Source organism: Natrix helvetica, assembly GCF_964273705.1.
Source record: "Natrix helvetica genome assembly, chromosome: 4".
NCBI lineage: Eukaryota > Metazoa > Chordata > Lepidosauria > Squamata > Natricidae > Natrix > Natrix helvetica.
This window is the reverse complement of record NC_138550.1, coordinates 73,447,972-73,472,113: the sequence shown is the minus strand read 5'-3', so window position 1 is coordinate 73,472,113 and position 24,142 is coordinate 73,447,972. Positions and strand designations below refer to the sequence as shown.

At 38.1% G+C, this 24,142-nt stretch overlaps 1 protein-coding gene and 1 long non-coding RNA gene across 3 annotated transcripts in view; both read right to left on the bottom strand.

Annotated features, from left to right (window-relative positions):
- Nucleotides 1-937: 937 nt before the first annotated feature.
- Nucleotides 938-3,123, bottom strand: LOC309391985. The gene is made up of 2 exons (XR_014175370.1): nt 2,817-3,123; nt 938-2,198 (listed from the first exon to the last, which is right to left on the bottom strand). It is a non-coding gene; the product is annotated as an uncharacterized lncRNA (long non-coding RNA).
- Nucleotides 3,124-6,724: 3,601 nt separating this feature from the next.
- The window catches only part of SEC23B (SEC23 homolog B, COPII coat complex component), a 41,061-nt gene continuing 23,643 nt past the window's right edge, over nt 6,725-24,142 (bottom strand). For both annotated transcript variants that reach the window (XM_081950251.1, XM_081950250.1), the window contains exons 10-20: nt 20,288-20,411; nt 19,877-19,957; nt 15,472-15,561; nt 14,500-14,606; nt 13,670-13,823; nt 12,086-12,163; nt 11,671-11,832; nt 11,326-11,412; nt 8,977-9,132; nt 7,535-7,600; nt 6,725-7,111 (exon numbers count right to left, since the gene is read on the bottom strand). In XM_081950251.1, coding sequence (XP_081806377.1) covers nt 7,022-7,111; nt 7,535-7,600; nt 8,977-9,132; nt 11,326-11,412; nt 11,671-11,832; nt 12,086-12,163; nt 13,670-13,823; nt 14,500-14,606; nt 15,472-15,561; nt 19,877-19,957; nt 20,288-20,411 — 1,195 coding nt within the window. In that variant the 3' untranslated portion in view covers nt 6,725-7,021. The remainder of the gene's footprint in view (nt 7,112-7,534; nt 7,601-8,976; nt 9,133-11,325; nt 11,413-11,670; nt 11,833-12,085; nt 12,164-13,669; nt 13,824-14,499; nt 14,607-15,471; nt 15,562-19,876; nt 19,958-20,287; nt 20,412-24,142) is intronic.

Here is a 24,142-nt window from a genome sequence, read left to right as displayed (position 1 = left end):
CACAATAGCTATCTATTGTGTCGCCTATTCTCCAAAGCATAGGAGGGCGGGATAAGAAATGATAGGTGGAAACTTAAAATTCCTGACAGTGAGAACAATTAAGCAGTGGAACAGCTTGCCTACAGAAGTTGTGGATGCTCCATCACTGGAGGTTTTAGAGAGATTGGAGAACTATTTGACCAGAATGGTAGGGTCTCCTGCTTGAGCAGGGGGTTGGACTAGAAGACCTCCAAGGTCCCTTCCAACTGTTATTCTGTATCTGGAGTTACAAGGTCATCCTTTCTCTTATTATTCAAGAATGGAAGATTTGACACAACTTTATGAGTTCTTTTGTATCCAAGGAAGATGTTTTCAATAAAGGTTAAAAATTCTTAATTAAGAATGTAAAAAATTCTTAATATATAAACATTTACAAAGATGTGTAATAAATATAAAATATTCAAGGGAACATTAATCACTGTAAGAAATGGTGGGCTAGTACTAGCCTGGCAGGTTTTATTTATCAAATGTGTAAAACTCCAATTGTGTGATCTTAAGAAAAACAAGATTCAATCTATGTTTTTCTTTTCTTTTTTTCCAAAGTGGTAGTTTTTAAAAACCGTAAACCGTAGTTAATACAATATAAAAAACTGCTTTGAGGTCACTAGACTCCACAGAGAAAGTTGAGTAAAGGTAGCTTATAAGCAATTGTTGGAGATCCAATTTGGGGGAGCACATATGGTTTAGGCTTGCCTCATAATGCTATACTTTGTACCATCTGGCTGCCACTCAACTAGTGTTCTTTCCACAGAGCTCTGTTGAAGAAGAGTTACAACTAATATATATCATCTACAGGTTCCCAAAATTTTCATCCTTTTTCAATGTTGTAATACATAGCTTTATATTATGTTTATATTGTTTGTTAATAATTATATAACACTGAAAAATCAATTTCACATTTTCATTTTGCTTGTATCATTGTTTAAAACAAAATGTGTTTGAAGTCCAAAATACATTGAATACCTTTATCTTGAGGTTGATGTAAATTCTAAAAATACCAGCTTCCATCAAATAATCAAGCAAATACTCAAAGGCCCAAAGGAGCAATACAGCTCATAAATCTATCATGATTAGGCAAACTCCAGTTTTTCTAGATACATTTGCTTATGCTTAATCCTTTTACATATTAATCCTCACAGCAGAGAACAGCTCTTCTGTTAATAACAAGCAAAATACCTTGTGCATATACAGCATACTAAACCAGTTAATGAGACTTTGGGCAAAATATTAAGGAGTATCTTATTTACACTTCATACATAATATTGTTGAACTATACATTGTCTTATTCAGACACAGAGAAAAAAACATTTATAAACTGTTCCATTACAAGTATGTTGAAAAATGAAATAGGTAGGGTTGAAGAGAACAAGCCTTCTTGAAACTCATTGTATGGTAAGAAATATACCACTTTAGTTTTTTTAAAGTCTAAAATACCGCATATGTCTTTATAAACTCTGGTTCAAAAAGGTTGAATGCATTCCTTGTTATGAAACCAGCAATGTGTAGTATAGCTATCCTGAACTGTATCTGGCAACAGGGAGACTTTGAAACCTGCAAGATCAAAAGTTACTTCTACCATATTCAGAAACTATCTAACACCATTTCCCAACTTCACATCAGAGCTAAGTGCTACAGAAATTCTCTATCCTTGAAAACAAATATAACTATCAGAAACACCACATGCTATGGGAAAATACTTACGGTTTCTGTAAGGGGAAATAAGGAATCAATCATATTTACTCTTCTTTACGATTTCAAACACATGCTAGCAGAATTTCAGGAAAAGGTATTAAAAGAAATTATAAACAAAAGAAAATATATAAAAGTATATTCAATATATTCAAATGCATGAAAATGAAGCAGGGTTACAGTTTCATAATAGGTTGACAGAACACAGTACTTTCCAATTACTGTTGTTTCAAAATCAGATCTCATGCAACTCTTTAATACAAGTTACAGACACTGTGATACTTTGCTTTTTTTCAATATAATTTACTTTTCTTTCCCAGTATTGTAACAAAAAAGTGAAAGCATTCTATTATGCAAATGAGAAGAATATGGCACAAAATCAGATGAAGTAGTTTTTGCTGTTAATGTGAATTCAGTTTCAGTCTTGATTTTCTGCTCCTGTCAAACACTTCTGGAATATTTGTTGTGCTCTAAAAGGATAAAGATAAGAATTCTAGGAGGTCAGACTATACAAGTGAGTTCCATTTTTACAAAACAAATGAAGTTTCCAAGTCTTATTAACTTCATCTGCATTGTTTTAATACAAAAATTACACATTAAAATGTACAAAAATCAATTATTCAATATATGGTAGTTCTTGAATATGCCTAACCTAAAATTATAGTATGCAAGTTTGCATATTAGTATTTTGAACCAATGAGATATAAACTATAATTCAAAATTAATTTTATTAATTAAACATTTTTCCAGGGGGAAAAAAATAAGTGTTTCTGGAGAAATTTTAAATATAAAAATACATTAATTTCCTGACCACCCTTTACTCAAGTTCGCCTTGGTACTCTCAGAACACTAAAACTGCCTTATATATACCTGGGGTCACTTACACTTATTGTGATTAGCATGTTAAATGTAGACATATGATTCATTGAGACATTTGGGTTTACTAATTTACCCTAGTCTATTTTAAATCTGTTAACATCAAAACTGTAAACTGCAACTGCAACCTTAAGATCCCTTAACCCTAGAAAAGACTCCGAGGGGAAAAACTGCCTCCCCAGGGCCAAAGATATACGGCGCTCGGGATATACCGAGAGGCGGCGGCGGCTGCCCGACTTTCTCCTTCTCCTCCAGTGGTATCTCCCTGAAACGCACTGACCGGGAAACGAAATACCCAATAATCGTCCACACTCCCATCGCGTACAGCAGAGAGAACCGACGCGACCACACGGCGGCCCGCTGCGCTTTGAGATCCTTACTCGTCATCTCTGCGTCCAACGGCCCTTTTAGAGGCCGCAGGAAAGACACCCTGAAGCAACACCGAGCGGGGCAAAGAACTTGCTCCCCGCTTCCGCTGCTTCCTAACCTCGTGGTTCGTTTTCTCCGCCTCCTCTGATGTCATATCCTATCTTGAAGCTTTTGGTAGCCTTCTCCCCCCCCCCGCCCCCGCCTTTAAGAAATGCAACTCAATTTCCCAGGTAGAACTGACCTTTCTGAAGACGTTCCGGTAAATAAGAGGTTCTCAACCTTGGCAACTTAAGATGTCGGGATTTCAATTTCTCAAATTCCCAGCCAGCAGGGCTGCCAATCAGACGTAGCTTGAATGCCAGTGTTTTAACTGTTACTCAAGATTGGCAAATTTAAAGACGTATGGACTTCAACTCCCAGAATTCTCTGGCCAGCTGTTGGGGAGGAGAATTCTGAGAGTTGAAGTCCACACATCTCAACGTTACCAAGATTGAGAAACTGGTATAAACAATAGCTAAAAAACCGCCCTCAGTTTCTGGCCATAATTGATTTCCATCCCAAATGAAAATGTTCAAATCTCTTTTGTGTTCAGTAGTATCAAAGTTCTCATTTTGTTAAACTTTTTGCAGACAATCTCATAGTGCTTTTCATACAACCTGCTAGAGAAGTTTGCTGACCTTTCCATTCATCAACAAGACCATATACCAATGCACTCAATAGAGCACACAATAAAAATACAAGCTTTAAGTTTACAAGTACTCCAAAGTCTTTGAACCTTTAGTTAATCTAAATAATTGTGCCTAGGACAGTTAATTCTGGAACCAATCTGTATTGTTCTTGACTATTGATAGTTGATTGTAAAAAGCAGAAACAGGTGAAATTCAGCAGTTTCTGAAGAACCGGTTGCAGAAATTTTGAGTAGTTTGGAGAACCTGCAAATATCACCTCTGGCTGGCCCCAGGAGTGGGGTGGGAATGGAGATTTTGCAGTATCCTTCCCCTGCCACGCCCACCAAGCCACGCCTACAGAACCAGTAGTAAAAAATGTTGAACTTCACCACTGGCAGAAGCTGTCCACCACTTTAGTATCTTTAATAGCCAGTTCTAAGCCAGAACTACCAATATTTGATTAACAGTACCTTGAATTGCATCCAGGTCATTGCCAACCAGCACAACTTGTGGAGCAGTGTTATCACATGGGCATGCCAAACCATGCAAATATTAAATCTATATGCTACCCATTTTTCTATCCAAAGTGACTCTGGGAAGCTTACAATGCAATTGCAATAGCACTTAGATACTGCCCTCCAATTTACACCACTCTCCAGGTGATTTACAATGAAAGAATATTGCCCTGAACAATCTGGGTCCTCATTTTAGTGACCTTGTAAGGATGGGAGATGAGTCAACCTGAGCCTAGCTGTGGGCAGAGTTTGTGTGCAATACTTCATTTTAACCACTATGCCAATTAATTTCCTGTTCCACTGGATTCTTGACCAACTGTACCTTCTAAAACTGTCTTTAAGGGCAGTCTGTGTAAAGCACATTGCAATGTTCCAGGTATCAGATGATATAATGAGCCATGGAGAATTATTTGGAAGCCATTACAGGGCCAAAAACCTAAAGTTTGATATTGATTAAAAAAACAAATGTTCTTGCTCTTTGCCAGGTAACAGCTGAACTAAATAAATCAGTCTCTCAAGAAAATGCTTCTCTATCTAGTTATAGACCTACTCTTGTTATATAAAGAAATGTTCCAGATATCTTCATTTCTTTAGAATTTTCTTTTGCCATTGCCATTGAACGTAAGACACATTAGTTGCTATGAAGAGATATATCACACTATGCTATATTTGTTGGCATAAAGCTTAATAGCACGTTAAAAGAAAATATTAAATTGTTAACAGCCAAGGTTACACATCAAGATGAAAAGAAGCAACCCTCATTACTGCTTACCATAATAAATGGTAATAATAATAAATATACCCAACTATTTTCAAAGTGATTACCTACTGTTAAAGACACAAAGTATATACACTAGTTTAAAGTTTATGTAAATATAAAAAAGCTAAAACATTTGATTAAGATCGTCGTTTAGCCATTCAGTTGTGTCTGACTCTGTCACTAATGGAACAATACTCTCTGTCTCTTAACTACCTCCTTCAGATCTGCCATGGTCATCCCAGTATCATCTTTTACAGTGTCCAGCCAGTGGGTACTAGGGTGGCCTTCTCATTTTTCCACTGATCATTCCCAGTAAGATTGACTTTTCAAGTCAGCTCTCATGACATAACCAAAGTATGACAGCCTGTTTGACAATTTTGGCTTCAAGAGATATTTTTGGTGAGGTTCAGTCTAGGACTGTTATTTTTGCAGTTGGGATACACAATAGTTACCTCCAGCACCACGGTTCAAAGGCATCCTATCTGCCCTTTTTCAGAGTCCAAGTTTCACAGCCATAAGTAGCAATTGGAAAAATCATTGCATTAACTAATCTGCATTTGTTGTGGGGCTGATGTCTTTACTTGTTCAGATGTTATTCATGCCAGACCTTGCAGTTCTTCCAAGTGCTATAAGTCTTCTTACAGTGGCTGCCTGATCAGAGTACAATGAGTGAATGAGCTGGATGTGGTATGGTGGTATTCCCAGTTCTTTGAGGCAGTTCCAGAGCTTATCATAGTTAACATAGTCAAATAATTTTATGTAGTCAATGAAGCACATGTAGAGGTCTTTTTGGTATTCCTTTGCTTTTTCCATCATCCAGCGTAGACTGGCAATATGATCCAGGTTCCTCTTCCTTTCTGAAATCTTTATACATCAGGCAGTTCTCTGTTGGCATTGGATTCAAACATTGCTGGATTATCTTCAAGAGAAATTTAGTCACTGTGGCATAAAGGCTATGGTTCAGTGGTTGGAGCAGTCTTTCGTATCACCTTTCTCTAATATTGGGATATTGACCTTTTCCATTTTTTTGGCCACTGATAATTCTAAACTAATTCAATCAAAGTGGGATAATTAGAATAAGATTGAACAATCTAACAGAATCTAGGGAGAGGTTATAACCAATCAGCACCCAATACAGGTAGTCCTTGACTTACGACCACAATTGAGCTCTTGCCACATTTCTTAAGTAAATCATTGCAGTTGTTAAGTTAGTAACATGGTTGTTAAGTGAATTTGGCTTCTCCATTGACTTTGCTTGTCAGAAGGTCGCAAAAACTGATCTCATGATCCCAGGACACTGCAACTATTATAAATCTGAGCCAGTTGTCAAACTTCCAAATAAAAATGACATAACCATGGAGATGCTGCAAGTCATAAATGTGAAAAATGATCATAAGTCACTTTTTTCAGTGCTGGTCTAACTTTAGTCACTAAATGAACTGTTGTAAATCAAGGACTACCTGTATATATAGAATGATTGCATTCACTAACTAAATCTTGTCAGTTGTGTAACTATTTTTTTGCATTTTTCTCTTTTTCTCATAATCGAAGAATGTATCTTCTAAGGATATTCTATTACAAACAGAATCTCGTGTGACTGCTGTTAGATTATTTTGCATCTTATACTACTTTAATATTCAGATAATTCCTCAATTTATCATACATTTAACTATTTTTATCAACCCATGAAAATACATAGATATTTTTGTAATAAACAACTGTTCATAATCTATCCAAGCCAGAAAATTAGAAATGGTAAACCTTCCACCCTGCCCCAATAAGTGGTAGAGAACATAACACACTAAGGATTAACACTATTCTCAAATTTTATTTTGCTTAGTTGTAAGAGCAGAAAAATGAACTATGCAGGACAGTATAAATGCAGATTTTAATCTTGGTATAAGAACATGAAAATGAAGAATTTGTAGAATAAAGACAAGTATATCAATAAGTTAAATCTAAAATGTAAATTTCCTCTTTTTATATGGGTTAATTATAACTCTGATTAAAAAAGGAAAGGAATGTTATTAGTTTCTTGGTAGTCTGTAATCTATCAGCAGCATGATTCAATAAGATTATTGATTTTTGAGCCCTTAGTATCAAAATTAGGATGCGCTTGATACAGCCAGCTTTTTTAGATGATCCATGAATACTTGTAGACTAACATCATCCGTTAGTATTGGAGCACCAGATTCCTGAAATAAGAAATTATAGTTTAGAAAAAAATTTCTGAGCCAACATAAAATGTGGGAAAATTGGAAAAGTACAGCATAATTTACATGATGTATAATCATGTTGACTCCTATTGTACTTTTATTTATTTCCAAGTTCTAATACTGATATGAATGAATGAATGAATGAATGAATGAATGAATGAATGAATGAGGGAGGGAGGGAGGAATGTTCCAAGTCTAGTTTATGCAGTTTTGGCCCAAAAACCATATAATTTATTGTCTATCTTTCAAACACTGGAGGCTCAACGGTATTTTCCAGTTAACAAAGCCCAACCCCCGTAAATGGTCAAAATCAACTGACAAACTCCTGCCCCTTACATAATGCATGCCATAAATTGTGAGTGCATGCACAATAGACATAGAACCAAACACATCATTACTTACTTGTCCCCATGCGTATAGATTATTATGCGTCTGAGAAGGATTCACTTTAGATAGGAGAAACCGTGCCTGTCAAAGCCAAAATAAGCAGTGTAGATGCAATATAATTAACATTTATTACATAAAATTGCCAATACTTGCATGTTTCCTTTTAGTACAGCTCAAAATAAATTAAGTAGGATTATTTGGAAAGGAAAGAAAGTAGAAGAAAGAAAACAGGAAGCAAATTCATATTTAGAAATACTGAGTGCTTAAAGAACAGTTTCTGTTATAATCAGACAGAAGCCATTATCATTACCATACTTTTTGGAGTATAAGATGCACTTTATTCCCCCCTAAAAGAGGGTGAAATGTCAGTGTGTCTTATACACTGAATACGGCCATTTTTAGCTTTCCAAAACCACGCATCCCGTTTTCACAAAAAATGGGCCAGTTTTTTACAAAAACGGGGCACACACAGGTCTTGGGGGGTCTGCAGAGTGCTCATGGAGGCTGGGGAGGGCAAAAATGGGATGTGTGGGGGGTTGGGGAGGCCAAAATAGGGCATGCAGAGGGTTGGGGAGACCTGCAGAGTGCTCCTAGGGTTCGGGGAGGGCAAAAACTATTTATTTCTTGTTTTCCTCTTCAAAATCTTGGTGTATCTTATAGTCCGAAAAGTATGGTAGCTTCCAAGTTAGACAATATTCCGAATAGTCCTGAGGTCGTGACCATTTGTTCAGAAAACCCACAAAGTTATAATAACTCCTGCTGCTTTTTTACCCACCTCACCCCTAAGGCATCCCTGCACTCTGTAGTGTCTGTTCATGGCACTCCCTCAGGGCACTTGCCCACCACAGCTCTCATCCGCAGATCTACTTGCATGAGATTTCCACTTTTTCCTACTTCTTAGTCACAAGATTTTTGAACATGAACAAATGTTTAACCAAGGCTGAGAGACTGCTGGATAGTAGGCATGCATTTCTAGGCTTATAACTGTAGCCCAAGAACATTTTAAATCCTCCTGGTCCCTGTCAAGTAAGACATTGCCAAGGTCAAAGTCCTGAAGCAGCTCACAATACTAGGAGGAGGAAAATCCCTCTTCTCTTAGGGAAAGATTGATGAAGCATTAGCATTGGTTGTGCTTTCTTAATAATCTTATAAAAAACATTGGGCTGAGATAATGACTGGCCCAAAATTATCCTTTGAGTTTCTGTAGCTGAGGATAGTTCAGAATTTAGCTGATCCTGATGCCAGTCCAACATCTTAACCACTATGTCACCCTGATTCTCACCTGACATTTGTGCTGAATCAACTTGTGCTGGATGAAGTGAAATCTCTCCAAAAGTTCAAGACTGATAGTGTGTGGTATGATATATTACAAATATATTAAAGCCAACATTAACTATAAATATAGCTATGGCACACCTTTTTTTTAATGCCCCTAGAATTTTTTAAGGTTTCTTTACCTGGCTGCTTCCATGTTCTGTGTTAACATAGCGTGGCATTGGGAATCTTGTTTGTAAAATTTCTTCAGCATCATCCAGTGGAGCCTGCAGTAAATGCTTGAAGTTTTCATATTCTGGAATATCTTGATAACCAGCCTTACGCCACTGGGCAATAGTCTTGTGGAAAACAATGTGGGAGGAATTAATTAAAGAACTTTCATAAATATTTGTTTTCACTGCCTAATTCACATCATGTGTAAAATCCTTATATGATTTATTTCACATTTTAGAAAAAAAATCAATGAAACCAAACAAATAATGCCAAGCAATTGCTTGATGAAAATATTTTGTCTGAGAATATATAAAAAAATTAGTACTGTATTTTCAGAGTATAAGACGCACCAAGATTTTGAAGAGGCAAATTTTTTAAAAAAGATTTTACACTCTGCAGACTTCCCAAAAAGGCCCGTTTTTCGTGTTTCAAAAAAAGGGCATGCATAGCCTTTAGGGGGCTTATAGAGTGCTCCTGGGGCCTGGAGGGAGGGGCAAAATTGAGCAAAAAACAGCCAATTTTTTGCTCATTTCTGCCCTCCCCAGCCCCCAGGAGTACTATATAAGACTCCTAAAGGCTCTGCACGGCCATTTTGGTAAAGGGGGTTGGGTTCCAGGAGGTGAAAAATGCTGTATTCAGTGTATAAGACATACCCAGATTTTCAGCCTCTTTTGGGGGGAAAAAGTGTTTCTTATACTCCAAAAATTACAGTATGTAATTGTCACTTTCATTTAATCACCAATACTTTGTGTTAGTTTGGTTCTAAGCCAATTGTGCTTTGTCTTATGCACAAAATGCTAAGAAAGGCCTTTGGAAGGAAAAGGAGTTTGTTATGATTCCAATCCACTTGTGGTTGCCAATAGTATTTGATACAGTCCCCTCATCTCCACAGCAAGGCTAATTAAATCACTTTAACCACCCAGATGCGGGGAAATCTTTAACTCTGTTCTGCTTCCTTTAAGAACTTGCCATTTCAGAAGTAAATCCTTTGGAAAAAAAACAATTCAGTATGTCATTCTGGACAAAAGAAACTTGTTTTGGGGCTAGAACTCTCACACAGTATCACATCAGGTCACTTCTGATTCAGAGTATTTATTTTCAAAGAGTACTGAAGAATCCTAGGAAATACTTGGTTCTGACAGAAAAAGGAACTCCTTGGAATTAATAAATTTGCACATCTCTAGTGAGAGATGAGATCATAGAACCTCACATCATACGAAGCCATAGTAGTTGGAGTAGTTTTGAATTAACATGATATGGAAATACAACTACTGTTAATAAACAATACTTTAATTTAGTCATTATGAACCATTTCACTAGGACATGTTTTTGCCAAATCATGGTAAAAATGATGGTTTAGCCACAGTAAAAAAAACCAAAAAACGTTATTCGTTAGGGCTATGCAAATCATTCCATGTATGAATCTTGGTGCTTCAGATCTATGGGGATACCCATAATGTACCTGTTAGGAGCTCTTTAATGAATATTAAATTAATATCCATTAAAGAGCTACAAATATTCAATTAATATTTGTTTGAGTACAAGAGGAAACAGGATATAACACATTTCTGCTCTTTAGTGGTTTCTATATTTTTTGCAGACCAGTCCAGGTATCCTTCTCTTTCTAAAATGCACACTCATGATTCACTGAGCCTTGATATTTACCAACTAGTTTCTTCTTTTGATGCCATAAGGACAATGTAAATGGAAACATTAATTTAGATCAAGGGATAAATTGCCAATTAGTGATTTACACATACATAAAAAGCTATGACTTTGTCAGTGTGAATATGACAGCAGATTCTTCACTTTAAGATCATAGTTTGCATTGTTCTTTTAGTAAGTATATGGCTTGTATACTCTCAGTTCAGATGAGAGGTTTTTAAAAAATTCAGGGGACCTGAGATATCTGAGTGACTGCCTTGCTCTGCAAGACTCCTCTCTCTGATCCTGATGCTGGTCACCTGGAAAGGCTCGTTTTTAATGGTAGTTAAGAGGCTGGCTGACACACGGAAATGAGTTTCTTCCACAATTGCAAAGCTTCAATGGAAGAAACTCACTAGTGCACTGATTGTTAAGGAACTCTGACAATAAATCTACAATACTTGTTTATTTTACAAATTTTAATTTTTACCAACAAAATTATTTAATTCTATTTTAGCACAAAATTTTATAATTTTATATAGTTAATTTCTGATATGTTTTCTGTTTTGTGTATCACCTAAGGACTTCAGCAAATGCTGGTCTAAAAACCAAACAAATAATTTCCTTGTCATTCATAGAATTCAATCATAACAAAGAATTAATTCCTTATTTACCTCACCAAGATAGATAACAATCTGGAAAAAAGTATCCATCAACAGAATCCTATCAGCAAGAATGCTGCTGCTATCCAATAATACAGGCTACAAGACACAAAAAGGAAAAGCGTAATTTTACAAATAAGAAGGTAAATTTTAACCAAATTTCATTTTTGATTGCAGAATTTGAAAAGATGCATGCCTAACATTTCTATTTTCTTCTTTAAAGTCTGTAAATTTGAAAGATTTCTTCATTTATTTGTTCATATTTTAAAATGCTGCATTTTGAACATACATCAATTTTATTAAGTTTTTTTATTACTATTTTCAATTAACTTTCATCAAACATAGAAGGAGAATCACCTCAGGTGGTCCATAGAATGAGTAAGAATAAAGTATAGGCTGAATCATAATAAGAGACTGGGTCAAATCCTGCCTGGCAAAGTGATGACGGTAATAGGAAGATTCATCTGGACTGTTATTGAATACTTGAAGGAATGGAGATCGTCGCAAATGGAACATGAACTAAATGGAACAGAAAAAAAGCAGAAGTCATATTGAGTATAATTAAAATATCTACTTTAATCATTTCCTGTCTCTTTGCATGTCTGAATTATTTTGAGATGCATATACAAAAAAGGCATGTACCAAACATAAAACACTTTAGTATTTAATACAGTCTTCTGATAACCATAGAAATGACTCGGAGACAAACTGCTACTTCTTTTCTTTTATTAAATTATTTTATTTCGTTTAAAATTTTTGAGATAGATCTTACCTGGGGGTACAAGGAGAATGAATCAGACAGCCTAAATGAATTTGGATCATCTTTGCTGTATTGTCCAAACTTCTGACACTGTTGGAAAAATATGCAGATCTCAATAATCCTTTGAAGACAATATAAATCTTACAAAGGAACAAGGAAGGAAAATAAAGACGTCACCTGCAATATTTTTTTTCAAAAATATTGTTCATAATATCAAAGAAATAAAATTTGTCACTTTATCTCTTTTGTTTCTAATATGCCTAATAACTAAAATTACATTTTATAAAAGGATATTGTTTCAAAATGATTAGGAAATTAGAAAATTGATTTTAAGAACATCAAATGTACAATATCATAAACAACATGATAGACTGAAAAAGCCTAATGTAGACTTTGTCAAGCATTTGATGGTATCTGGTAAATTTATATGTAATTAATTGGGATTAGATTTAGTGGCCAGCTTTGATCATATTTTGGCTTAACACAGGTTTAGGATTTAACAATACACTGATTTATAATTTTGCATCATCTTGTTCCTGTGTAGCTGAACAACTCCATGAACTGTTGGGAGAGACCACTGTAGTGAGGGCATTGTTAGTAGCCTGTTACAGCATTTAATTCCATTATTCCTTGCCATCTAATTTCGATCCGGCCTGTGATGACCATGCACTAGACCAAACTGGACATCAAGATTTACATGAGAAGCCATTCTGAAGATGACCTTATTTTCAGAGTTATCTTTCTTAGGCAAAAGGAAGAAGGTCCCCTCCAGGATCATTTCTAGGCTAACAAAGGTACTTTTTTAAGAGCAGCATTTGGCTCCCATTGCCTGTGCTTTTAAAAGAACAGCCAAAATCTTTTTCACCAAGTTCTTAATTTTTAGTATTAGCCATTGATAGTCGTTGAATATCTATATACTATTAAACTTTCATGACCTTTAATTGGACAAAACAGTACATAATAGGGCAACAATTTTCAACCAAGGTACCACAAATGATCTAACTTACAAAACATGTCCAAAATCAGAGACCCATGTCTTCCAAGGGAATGAAATTTGAGAAAGTTGGGAGTTTCCCAGCCCGTCTTGCATCCCTTGCCCCCTCCCTCATCCAGCAGCAGCCATTTGCTTGCCTGCTAAGAAGGAAAGATTCTGAAGGCTCCCTTCCAAATTCACACAAGAATACTCAAAGGGGAAATCAGCAGGAAGTAGGAAGTTGCTCCTGCTCCTAATGCTCCCCTCTCCTGCCTTTGGTCATTCTGTTTCCCTGTTTAGATAAGAAAATATATCTGAAACAATGACCTAACATGGCATGGATTTTCTAGGCCATCTCAGTAGTACAATGTGGCCACATAAAATGAAAAGTGTCCAAGCTTATTCCTTTCTGAACTAGCTAAATGTCACAAAACAAATCTATATGTATTGAACCAATTAATTTCTGAGAAGCAAATTAAAAAATACTAATCAGAATTTACCCTTGGAATTTTCAAGATAAGTACCAACACTTTTGGAATGCAGGGTGGTGAGGGGAGTATGTCTGATCAAGTAATCATCTTTTTGATTCTAAAATTCATAAGCTTACAATTGATCATACTCACAAGTCTAATTAGTTGCCTATCCAGCCATCGCAAGACATCAGGCCCTTCCTCTGATTCAGCTCTGTAGACACCCAATCGAGCCATCAGGACAGCAGCTGCTTCTTGGTCAAATGCAGCTTCAATGTGCTGCAACTGACTCTGTGCATCTGCCCAACTAATTTATGGCAAGAATTAGTAAAATTTAGATTATTAAAAGCTGTAAAGAATGTTCTACCAATAATTTGCAGCAGCTTATGTTTGTTTTAAATCATTTTTATATCGGCCACAAAAATGAACTGATGGTCCATCTCAGTTTCATAAGCTATTTTATTTTGGGGTTATATAATACACCATGGCAGTGTCCCTTAATTACAAGTTCCAATCACAGATTGGTTTTGATTAGTTTATCTTAAACCATGCCTGAGCATATCACCCACATCGAAATCTCTGGTTAGCTGACTATCAGCAACCATCACTTGATAGGCCTATTTCTTTCATCTCCCATGAAGGGCAGATTAATCAAGATCATGAAGGGGGTGGGGGAAACACAGCTGACCTTCACTTCAAATGTAAGGGTTCTGATTCCCCATAGGATTGCTGTATTTTTCTTCCTTCATTTTTCAAATATTTACAAGGCTATAGGAGGCTACCACAAAAGTGGCTGGAAAGGCCAGCTTGACAACAGAGAAACCAGATGACATCTATTCATCTGTGGGACAATCAGGAGCTCACACCCCCCCCCCCCAGTCATAATACTGACTATGCTATTAATGTGGCTCAAGTAATACAATTTATGCAACAAAGAAATGCAGCCAACAGAACCAAACCTAATTATCACAAATTATTCTCACTTTCTAGCAACAGTAGTCACACGAATGCGCCTCTGGGTACTGGAATGCTGATAATGTGTAACAAACTGGATAGCTCCTCTTCCACCCTGAGGTATCGGAGTGCTGTGCTGAAAGTTAATGAGATAAAAGTTGTCTAAGATACACGTTAGATTTTAAAGACAGGTTGAATCATCATATAGGAAAGAAATGAAATACTAGCAGTATACTATATCCATTTACAACTAACACACTGGCTTCTTTGAGGCACAGAGAATATGATTACTAAGATATAGTTCCAAACGTAATTAGACTGGAAGTGCAATAAACAATTTCTGCCTTCAAATAAGGTTCAAATAACAGAAAGCAGCTTTCTTTTTACTCTTAGTAAATGGGCCTAGAGCTGTCATTGAATAAGGTCTGAGTTCCTGAAAAGACCACCCAGAATTTTAAATGATTCTGTCTTAGAGTTGAGGGGTGAGGGGGGGAGAACAAGAATGTGAGCAAACCTTTTAGATAGGTTTGAGTCTTCTTTAAGATGATAAATTGATCTTACTGCAGCTTTTCCTTCCTAGCATTAGCTGCTCTTAATTCTAATAAAATCTTCATTAATCTCAAGTACAGGGCTTGGAACCTAGATCTTCAAACATATAATGCTAGTGTTTCCTACTTGCATTATAGCTCAGTAATACCTCTTGGTCCATACCCAGATTCTTTTAAAAATATTTTACATATTTCACACAAAAGACTTCTCTGACTTATCTAAACCTATGTACACCGCCCCGAGTCCCTTCGGGGAGAGGGGGCGGTCTAGAAATCAAATAAAATTGAAAAAATTGAAAATTAAACATCTACTGATCCTTAATGGCATCAAAATTTCAACTATAAATCTGAGGGCATAACAGGATTTTTCTGAACATGCTGTCTACTCAGTCTCATCAATGGATTCTGCACTATATACAACATTACAAAGATTTTAAAAAAATCTAGGCTCACCTGATTTACTACTTCAAAATAAATGGCAAGAGTCATGGTGGGGTCAAGTCCACAAATTTTCCACTGATATGTGCCACCTATTCCAAGCTCCTGTGAGACATTTCAAAATTCAGGTTTTATTCTAAAATCTTAAGTCATTTGTCATTTCATGTTATAGGTAGGTAGGTAGGTAGGTAGATATAGACAGACAGACATAGATACCACACACACACACACTATAGCTCCGTGATGGCGAACGTATGGAACGTGTGCCACAGATGGCACGCGGAACCATTTGTTAGGCCACGCGAGGCGTTGTCCTGTCAGCTCCAGCGCGCATGCGCACGCTGGCCAGCTGACTTCGGCCTTCATTTTCGGCCATTTTTCATCCTCTGGAGGCTTCCCTAAAGAACGGACTTCCAGTTTGCACGTTGGGCAGTTTTTCGCCCTCCAGAGGAAGAAAAATGACCCTTTGGGCAACCCAGAAGTTCGAGAACTGACTTCCGGGATGCCTGTAGGGTCTGGGGGAATAGTAATCAGTCTCTTCTCTTCCAGTTCATTGATGCTAATATATATTTGTGTTCCAACAAAAAAACCTCCATAATTCCCATATACAGTATAAACTGCATATTCAGAGGTACAATTCTCTAAACATCTTAAAGTTAATTAGAAATATGTAATGTGAGTCAATCACCAATCCCCAAAACTGTATTCTTTATTTTGTAATATATTAAAATTCACATTTAAAATGGACAAGGGCAGTGGAAATAAAAACAAAAAAACAAAAAAAAGCACAAGATATAAGTGTTTAATAAATGTAAACCTGTAAAAAGAAAACTATGTACATGTAGTCCTCAACTTACAGCAGTTCGTTTAGGCATCAAGCCTAAAATGACCATTTTTCACACATATGACTATTGCAGCATCTCCATGGTCACATGCTGAAAATTCAGATGCTTGGCAACTGACTCATATATATGACGGTTACAGTGTCCCAGGGTCATGTGATCACATTTTGTGATTTTCTGACCAGCAAAGTCAATGGGGAAACCAGATTCACTTAACAACTATGTTACTAACTTAACAACTGCAATGATTCATTTAACTGTGGAAAGAAAGATTGTAAAATGAGATAAAACTCACTTAATAACTGTCTTCCTTACCAATACAAATTTTGGGCTCAATTGTGGTCAGAAGTCGAGGACTACCTATACATTAAACTACAAATAAGAAAGATCTGTTTATGCTAATAAGTAAATGTGAAAAACCTAAAATAATGGCCTCTTTTGTATGTGTATGTTTATTCTTAAGAGAGCTTATTCCTAAACAAGATTTCTGCCAAAGGCAAAGAATTTGCTACAATTAAGTATTATTCTTTGTCACAAAAAATAACAATTCTACCATATTCTCTCACTGTAACCCAAATCAATCTATTTTCCAGAAAATATTTTTCCACTACTTTTTTTCTGCACTATCCACACAAAAACTTATTTCTGAAAGCCCCATAAGTACATCACAAGAACCAAAAATTACCGTATTTTTCGCAGTATGAGACACACTTTTCGCAGTATGAGACACACGCCTCTTATAGAGTGAATATGATAGCGGGGTGGGGGGGAGAGGGGGTGCCGATCCAACCACTCATCACCTGCTCGGCAGTGAAAGTTCCAGGGTTCCCTGGTGGCAGCAGCTCAGCTCAGTTGACTGTTGGTGGTCGCAATGGAGCAGAGCCCTGATGAGCCACCTACTGGGGCTATGATAACGTGCTGAAGCTGACCAGGCTGTTTGCTACAAGGATGCTAGCCAGATGAATACTGGATGGATGCTGGGAGGCAGAGATAGATTTTTTTCTTGTTTTCCTCTCTAAAGCTAATGTGCATCTTATGGTTTTATAGTGTGAAAAATACGGTGTTCCTTCTAACCATGATTTATTTTGTTCTTTGCCTACTCTTAATCTTTTTCTAAAAATCAGTCATTTGTCAGCAGCATAACAAATTGTCATGTATCCTAAATCAATAGTAAGAATTGTTAGATTTACAGTTATTTTTAGTCTGTATTTTCCCAGGCTATGTTTTACAAGACTTTTCATCTCAGAGCAATCTGGGGCTGGGCCACACATGTATAGGCCTTGCCAGGCCTGTGTGATTCACCACCACCTACTGAACTACGAAAGCATTTCCCCACTAAGCTGCAGGTTCAAACCGAGTGAGCGAGTAGGGTGGTCATAAGTTACAACCCACCTTTCATTCATGACAATCTTTTTTTTTTGAATTTTTTTTATTGTTTTAATTAAACAAAAATACAAAAAAAACCCATTCTTCATTACTTGTAGAAAGCATGTCGATTGGTTACAAATTAATTTCGTGTGTTACTATACATCCTTCATATTTTTAATTTACATTTTAAAATCAAAGATCTTTATGTATTTTACCATCAATATACCATCATTTTCATTTAGCTGTAATTATTTAAATATACTTTTATCTAGAATCATTTGCACTTGAAGACACAACCATCTACTGGCATTCATTAGCTATTCCTATAAACCTCCAATAATTACCCTTTTGTAGCATATTCCCTTTTTTTTTTTCAACTCACTATCTAAAGCAGCGATGGCGAACCTTTTTTGGCTCGCGTGCCACAAGTGGGGGGAGCACAGGGGGGTCGTGTGTGGGCATGCCGCACCCATAATGCAATGCGTGACCCCCCAGTGCGCTTGAGCGCACAACGCGTGCCCCCCCCCATTTTACATGCTTTTTTCACCCTCCCCAGGCTCCATGTCTTGGCATTGGTAAAAGCAATTAGATATAAGCCTTAGATCAGTGATGGCGAACCGATGGCACACGTGCCACAAGTGGCACGCGGAGCCATTTGTCAGGGCACGCGAGGCGCTGCCCTGTCAGCTGGCCAGCGCGCATGCGCGCGCTGGCCATCTGAATTCACCTTTTTAAAAGCCATTTTTGCCTTCCCCAGGCTCCAGAGGCTTTATAGGAGCCTGGGAAGGGCGAAAAGAGCCCCCCCCCCCGACGGTCCCTGAAGCCTCCGGAGGACCTCCGGGGGGGGGGGGAAGGCTCTTTTCGCCCTCCGTTTTCGCCCTCACTCCGTTTCTGCCCCTTGCAGCCCCATAGGCCTTTTCCCACTTCCATCACTCCACCATGCCTTTAAGCCTCATTCCCACCCCAACAAGCAAACTATTCTCCTTCTCACTTACCTTTTGAAGAGTGGGGGTGATATTTACAATCATCAGAATGCAATTTGGCAGCTAGAAATATGGCAGACAGTTTTTGGAATTGTACTATGGGGCCAAGGGACAAAGCGACCTGTTCTGCTTTATTAACAGGGTCTACATAGCCTTTCCGAAACCTGAACAGCCTTTCAGGCCCCGGAGATTTCTGAAAGAATGTGCTGACCATGTTAGTGAAGCAGCACTAAATGACCTATTATACACCATGTTTCCAGCTATTGGACTGCATTCTGGTATCACCACTGTTTCCAGGATCATGGGACAAACCACTCTGATTTACTATGTTAAAGCAGTTTGCAAAGAAGCTTTCAGAGGTTTTCTGCAGTGCTGTGCAACTTCATTAAGACAGCAAAATGAACTGGTTTGGCTTGTGGCCACTATTTTATCCCACCCATAAGCAGGTGAATGCAAAATGGCAGCCACTTCTGCAGCACTGCACAAACCACATGAAGGCAGAAAAATGGAGTGGTTTGTCCCTTGCCCATGCTGGGTGATTGCAGAATTGCACTATGTGGCTGAGCAATCCATTCCAGCACTATGGAAAGCTTTGGAGCTCACATCTGAGTGAGGAGGAGTGTGTGGGATTTGGTGGGGTGAGAATCAGTCTTAAGGCCAACAGGGAGCCACTGGTGGAGGGAAATGCTTGTAGGCAGAAGGGGGGGAGGGGAGAAGCTGCAACATCCCTGTAAATGGTCATAAAGGTAAATGAATGTGAGGGCACTGCAATGGCCATAACTTCACAACCAGGTTATAAGCATCTTCTGGGGATGGCCACCATAACTTCAAATGACCATTAATCACCTATTACAGGGGTGTCAAACTCAAGGCCTGCAGTCCAGATCCAGACCACGCCTGGAGGGTTGCCCTGGAAACAGTGAAGGACTGGCCTGCAGTGCCTCTGCCAGTGAAAACAAGCTCCGTTTTCGCTGGCAGAGGGTTGCAGGAAGCCATTGCAACTGGAAATGGAGCTCAAGAGCCCATTTTCACTGGCAGAGCACTGGGACCACCATAGGCGCCCCCAACACAAGTGACATCGAGCTGACCATGCCCACCCTGGCAACGCTCCCTGCGCCCCCAAGGTCAAACACAACCCCGATGCGGTCCTCAATGAAATTGAGTTTGACACCCCATTATAAGTCGAGAACTACCTGTGCTTCTTACCTATCACCAAAGAACACTTACATTTTCAGAAACACTTGGCCCTTTGGCATTTAAGGATACACATGGTCCAATAGCTCCAGATATCTTCAGTTCTCTACAAGTCTATAATAAAAAAGTTCCAATTAAACTCCAAGCAATAATAACTGCTTAACTGATCTCGTGGATGATATCTCAGCATGACAAACCTTTCCTTCCAAGACTCTTCATTTAGAACTGCGAGTTTTAAATAATGTAGATATTATAAAATATTGAGATAATTCAACAATGTTGTTAGCTTCCTATTGCTGCACAGAAACTATCCTTTTCCATCATGAGAGAATAAGTAAAGAATGGAAAATCTTTCTGAAATAAAAAACTACAATAAGCAATGTAAATTACCAATTCTTTTGGCTAGGAAAATATTCAATTATAGGCAGTACCTGTGATACTTACTTTCACTTCTAGAGTTGCTCCAAAAGCCATTCGGAATTCTCCACTGAGATTTTTGCTAAACAATCTCTGGAAAGTTTGCTTGAAGAGAGAAGTATTAAAAGAATCTCCCATCACCATATAACCCCTGAGGAAAAAAAGTCAGTGAAATATTGAGAATAATTGGGTTCATGAAGTGACATAAGATCATAACATTGTTTCCATGGTTTTTCTTATTGCATTAGGCGAATCTAGCCATCAGTCTGTAAAGCACGGTTTATGTCTAGAATTTTGTGGGAACCAAACCAATTATAGCTTGTTCAACAAACAATAGCTCAGCAGGGAAATGTAACAGTATATGAACATGACTTTGGGAGACCAGGTAAAGAAATGCTGCCTAGGAAGCACAGCCCACAGCTCCATAGTGAGTGGAGGAAAAGACTGAGGAGGGACCATCCCTAAGGCTGTAAAGGCAGGATAATTCTTTCCCTTTTGCAAGATTCTGTTAATGTAGCTTTACAATAAACTAGCATTAGCTTATCTGGCATTGATTCCTGTCTGATCTATTTGATAACACTGATAGGAAGGTCGCAAATTGCAATCATGGTAAACTCAAGAAGATTGTTGAGGACTCGGATTATAATTGTGTGCCTGCAGGTACATTGCAGCAACCATAACTTTGTGGGTAGATTGTCATTTAGTGCCATCACAAGTTTCAACAGTTGCTGAGTTGTCATTAGATGATCTGCAATGCAGCACTATTAACTGAAATGTCTGTCTTGATCACTGAATTAGAGCAGGAAAGAAACACCATGTGTTGCAATGATTCTAGAATAGTTTCATCTTCACTCCTACTAATTAAGAAAAGACAAACCAATGTCAAAAATGAGGAGCACTTTTACTTTTTTATAACTATTTCGTCCCATCCCTTTCATTTTCCTAGAAATATTAAAGAAAAGAAAAGAAAACCATTAATAATGCCTTGTAATGGGAGTTCAAATCTAATATAAAAGTTTCTTAGGAAAGTAAGTTTTTAATTCTTTTTTTGTTTCCAGTGAAACTCAAGTCTGTCCACATAGGCTTTTTCACAAATTCAATTTCCAAGAGGCATGTTTGGAGCAAATCATATTGAATTGAATAGGATTTATTCACAAGTAAGCATGAATAGATTGCATCAGTTATCTTATAATATGATGCTCTTGCATGATAAACTGAAACTGACATTGCAGGTACTTGACATATTTGTTCAGCAACAACTGGAAGTTACAGTGACACTGAACAAAATGACTTGTGAATGGTCCCTGAATTTATGGCTGTTGCAGTGCCCCCACAGTCACATAATCAAAATTTGGTCACTTGACAGCCACTTGCACTTCAACTCCCTCCACCTGCCTATCTCCCTCCATATCTATGCCCTTTGGCCCCCTGCACTCTGTGGCCCCTGCTGCCTTAAGCCATCTTCCTCCCTCTGCTGACCATGCATGCCCGGCCTGGTTCTTAGCAGAGTCACTGAGAGAGAGTGGGTGGTCATATAAATCATCTAAATAAATAAATAAACGCAGCTGTTGACTGCATAACACTTCCTAAGGTCACACATAGCAATTTCCTTGCAAGGTTTGGAAAAGATGCCTTACATGATCAGCAGCTGCCTTGCAGACATGCCTTGTCAGCAGCAGGAGCAAGGCAGGGTGCAGGATGGCCAAAGGCCAGATGTGGAAGGGGAATAGGTAAATGAAGAAGTTGAAGGGGAGGTATCCCTTACTGTAGAACAACTGAGGATTGGGACCAGGAGGGATTGGGATGGGTCATTAACAACCAGTGGAATTTACTCCTTAACAATGGTAATGAGGAATACCTGCCAGGATTACTGTTGCTAAGCAATGTAGTCATGAGACATCACATAGTGACAACAATTCGAGGCCCAATTACTATTATGACTATCCATATATGCATATGGCTTCTAAATTATCTAAAAAATAAATGCAGTGATTTCAAATCACCACTTCTTCACATGACTTTTACTAAACACTTTCTCCTCAGGGTGATAGAAAAAGTAGAATATCTGTGCTCACCAAGAAATGTATCTCTTCTTTGTAACAACTAATATTTTTACTCAGGATTGAGCTTCCGGTGGCGTTGGAGGACGCTCCATAGGGAACGCCAGCCCCGTGACTGAGTATAAGCTGCTAGAACAGCGTAAATCAGTTGTCTAGCGGCTTGAAAACTCCCCCCTCGGGAAAAGAAGGGGAGGTGAGCAGCCAGGCAATTTGGGTAGAGCTCCCCGGGATCCCCAGGAGCAATTCTGGGGCGCGAAGGGTGAGAGCTCCCCAGAAGCCCGACAGAGCTCCTTGCCCGGGACACTTCTGCTTTCCCAGAAACGAAACGTCACGACTACCCCTGCCATCAATGTTTCAATCTACATTTGAATGATATGCAAGCAGAGCAAAATAGGAGTGAATATAACCGCAAGTACCGTATTTATTCGAGTATAACGCGCACATGTGTATAATGCGCACCCCTAATTTTCGATTAAAAATCGGTATAAAATTTTGTTTCACATCAAGCATTGTAATTGACAAAAAAACGTTGTTGAACACGTGCGGCCATGATAAAAATCATTTATTGACAACGTAAACTGGTATAAACACAATACCGAAATAAATAATGCCGTCCATTTTATTGCTGATGCCGTAACATGTGAGCGAGGCGAGGAAATGAAGCGGCAACCATACAGCGGATAATAAGAATTCTCACCCCCAGTTCGGGCCGCCCACTGTACGCGACGAGGGGACTTTTTTTTTCCTTCGCCCTCACGTACAGTGAGCGACTGCAGCCCGGAAAAGGCGCAGTGCCTGCGCCCTCAATGGACCGGCCGCCACTGCCACCCCACCCCAGCCCTCGTTTATAACGCGCACCTAAACTTTGATTTCTTTTTTTGGTAGAAAATTTTGCGCGTTATACTCGAATAAATACGGTACAAATCTTAATTCCGATGTAATATACTTCCTTCTGTGAAGATAAAGGGACCTAAAAGGAAGATTGGGCCTGAATAACAAAGGGTGTGATGAAAGTGAAACTTAAAAAGGACAGCACTTGTTAAGTGCCTGCTAACGTTGTTAAAAGACTCAAGAGCTTAAGATCAAAGAAAATAGTATTAGTTAACAAATATGGGGGAATAGGTGGATTTTTTGGACTTAATAAACTGGCTGTTGAAAAGTTTGATTGAATATTTGGAAATGGCTTCAAAACAAACAAAACTAAGCGTTTCCAAGAGCGCTGGAAGCTCCCCAGCGCAGACACAGAAATTACAATCTTTATTACCCCCGGTAGAAACACAAACTCTGACACTTGAGGCTCTTCAAAATGCATTAAAGGACCAAGCCGTTGTTTTGGAAGGAAAAATTTCAAATGCTTTTAAAGACGTGTCTGATGAAATGTCTGGAATTAAAAATTTAATCCAAACCCCTAATCAACAGATAAGAGAGGACATAGTAGATGCATTTAAGGGCTTACTTGGTTATGTAATATCTCTGGATGAGAAGGTGGAAGAAATCAATCAATCTAATATCAAGTTGGAGAATAAAGTTGAGGCACAAAATAAAATCGACAAGTCAGAGGCAGAGGTTATAATGATACAATATAGAACGATGGAATTTGCTCTAAGAATAAGAGGTCTGAAAGAACATAACCAAGAAGATCTGAGAGATATTTTTGCAGAAGATTTCGCTCAATTAACTAGTGAACCAAAGGTGGAATGTGCCTGGCAGATTGACAAAATTTACCATGTCAATTCATGGATTGCTAGACAGAGGCAACTACCAAGAGATATTGTAATTTATTTTGTCACCAGGAAAACTAGGAATGGAATATTGCAAGCAA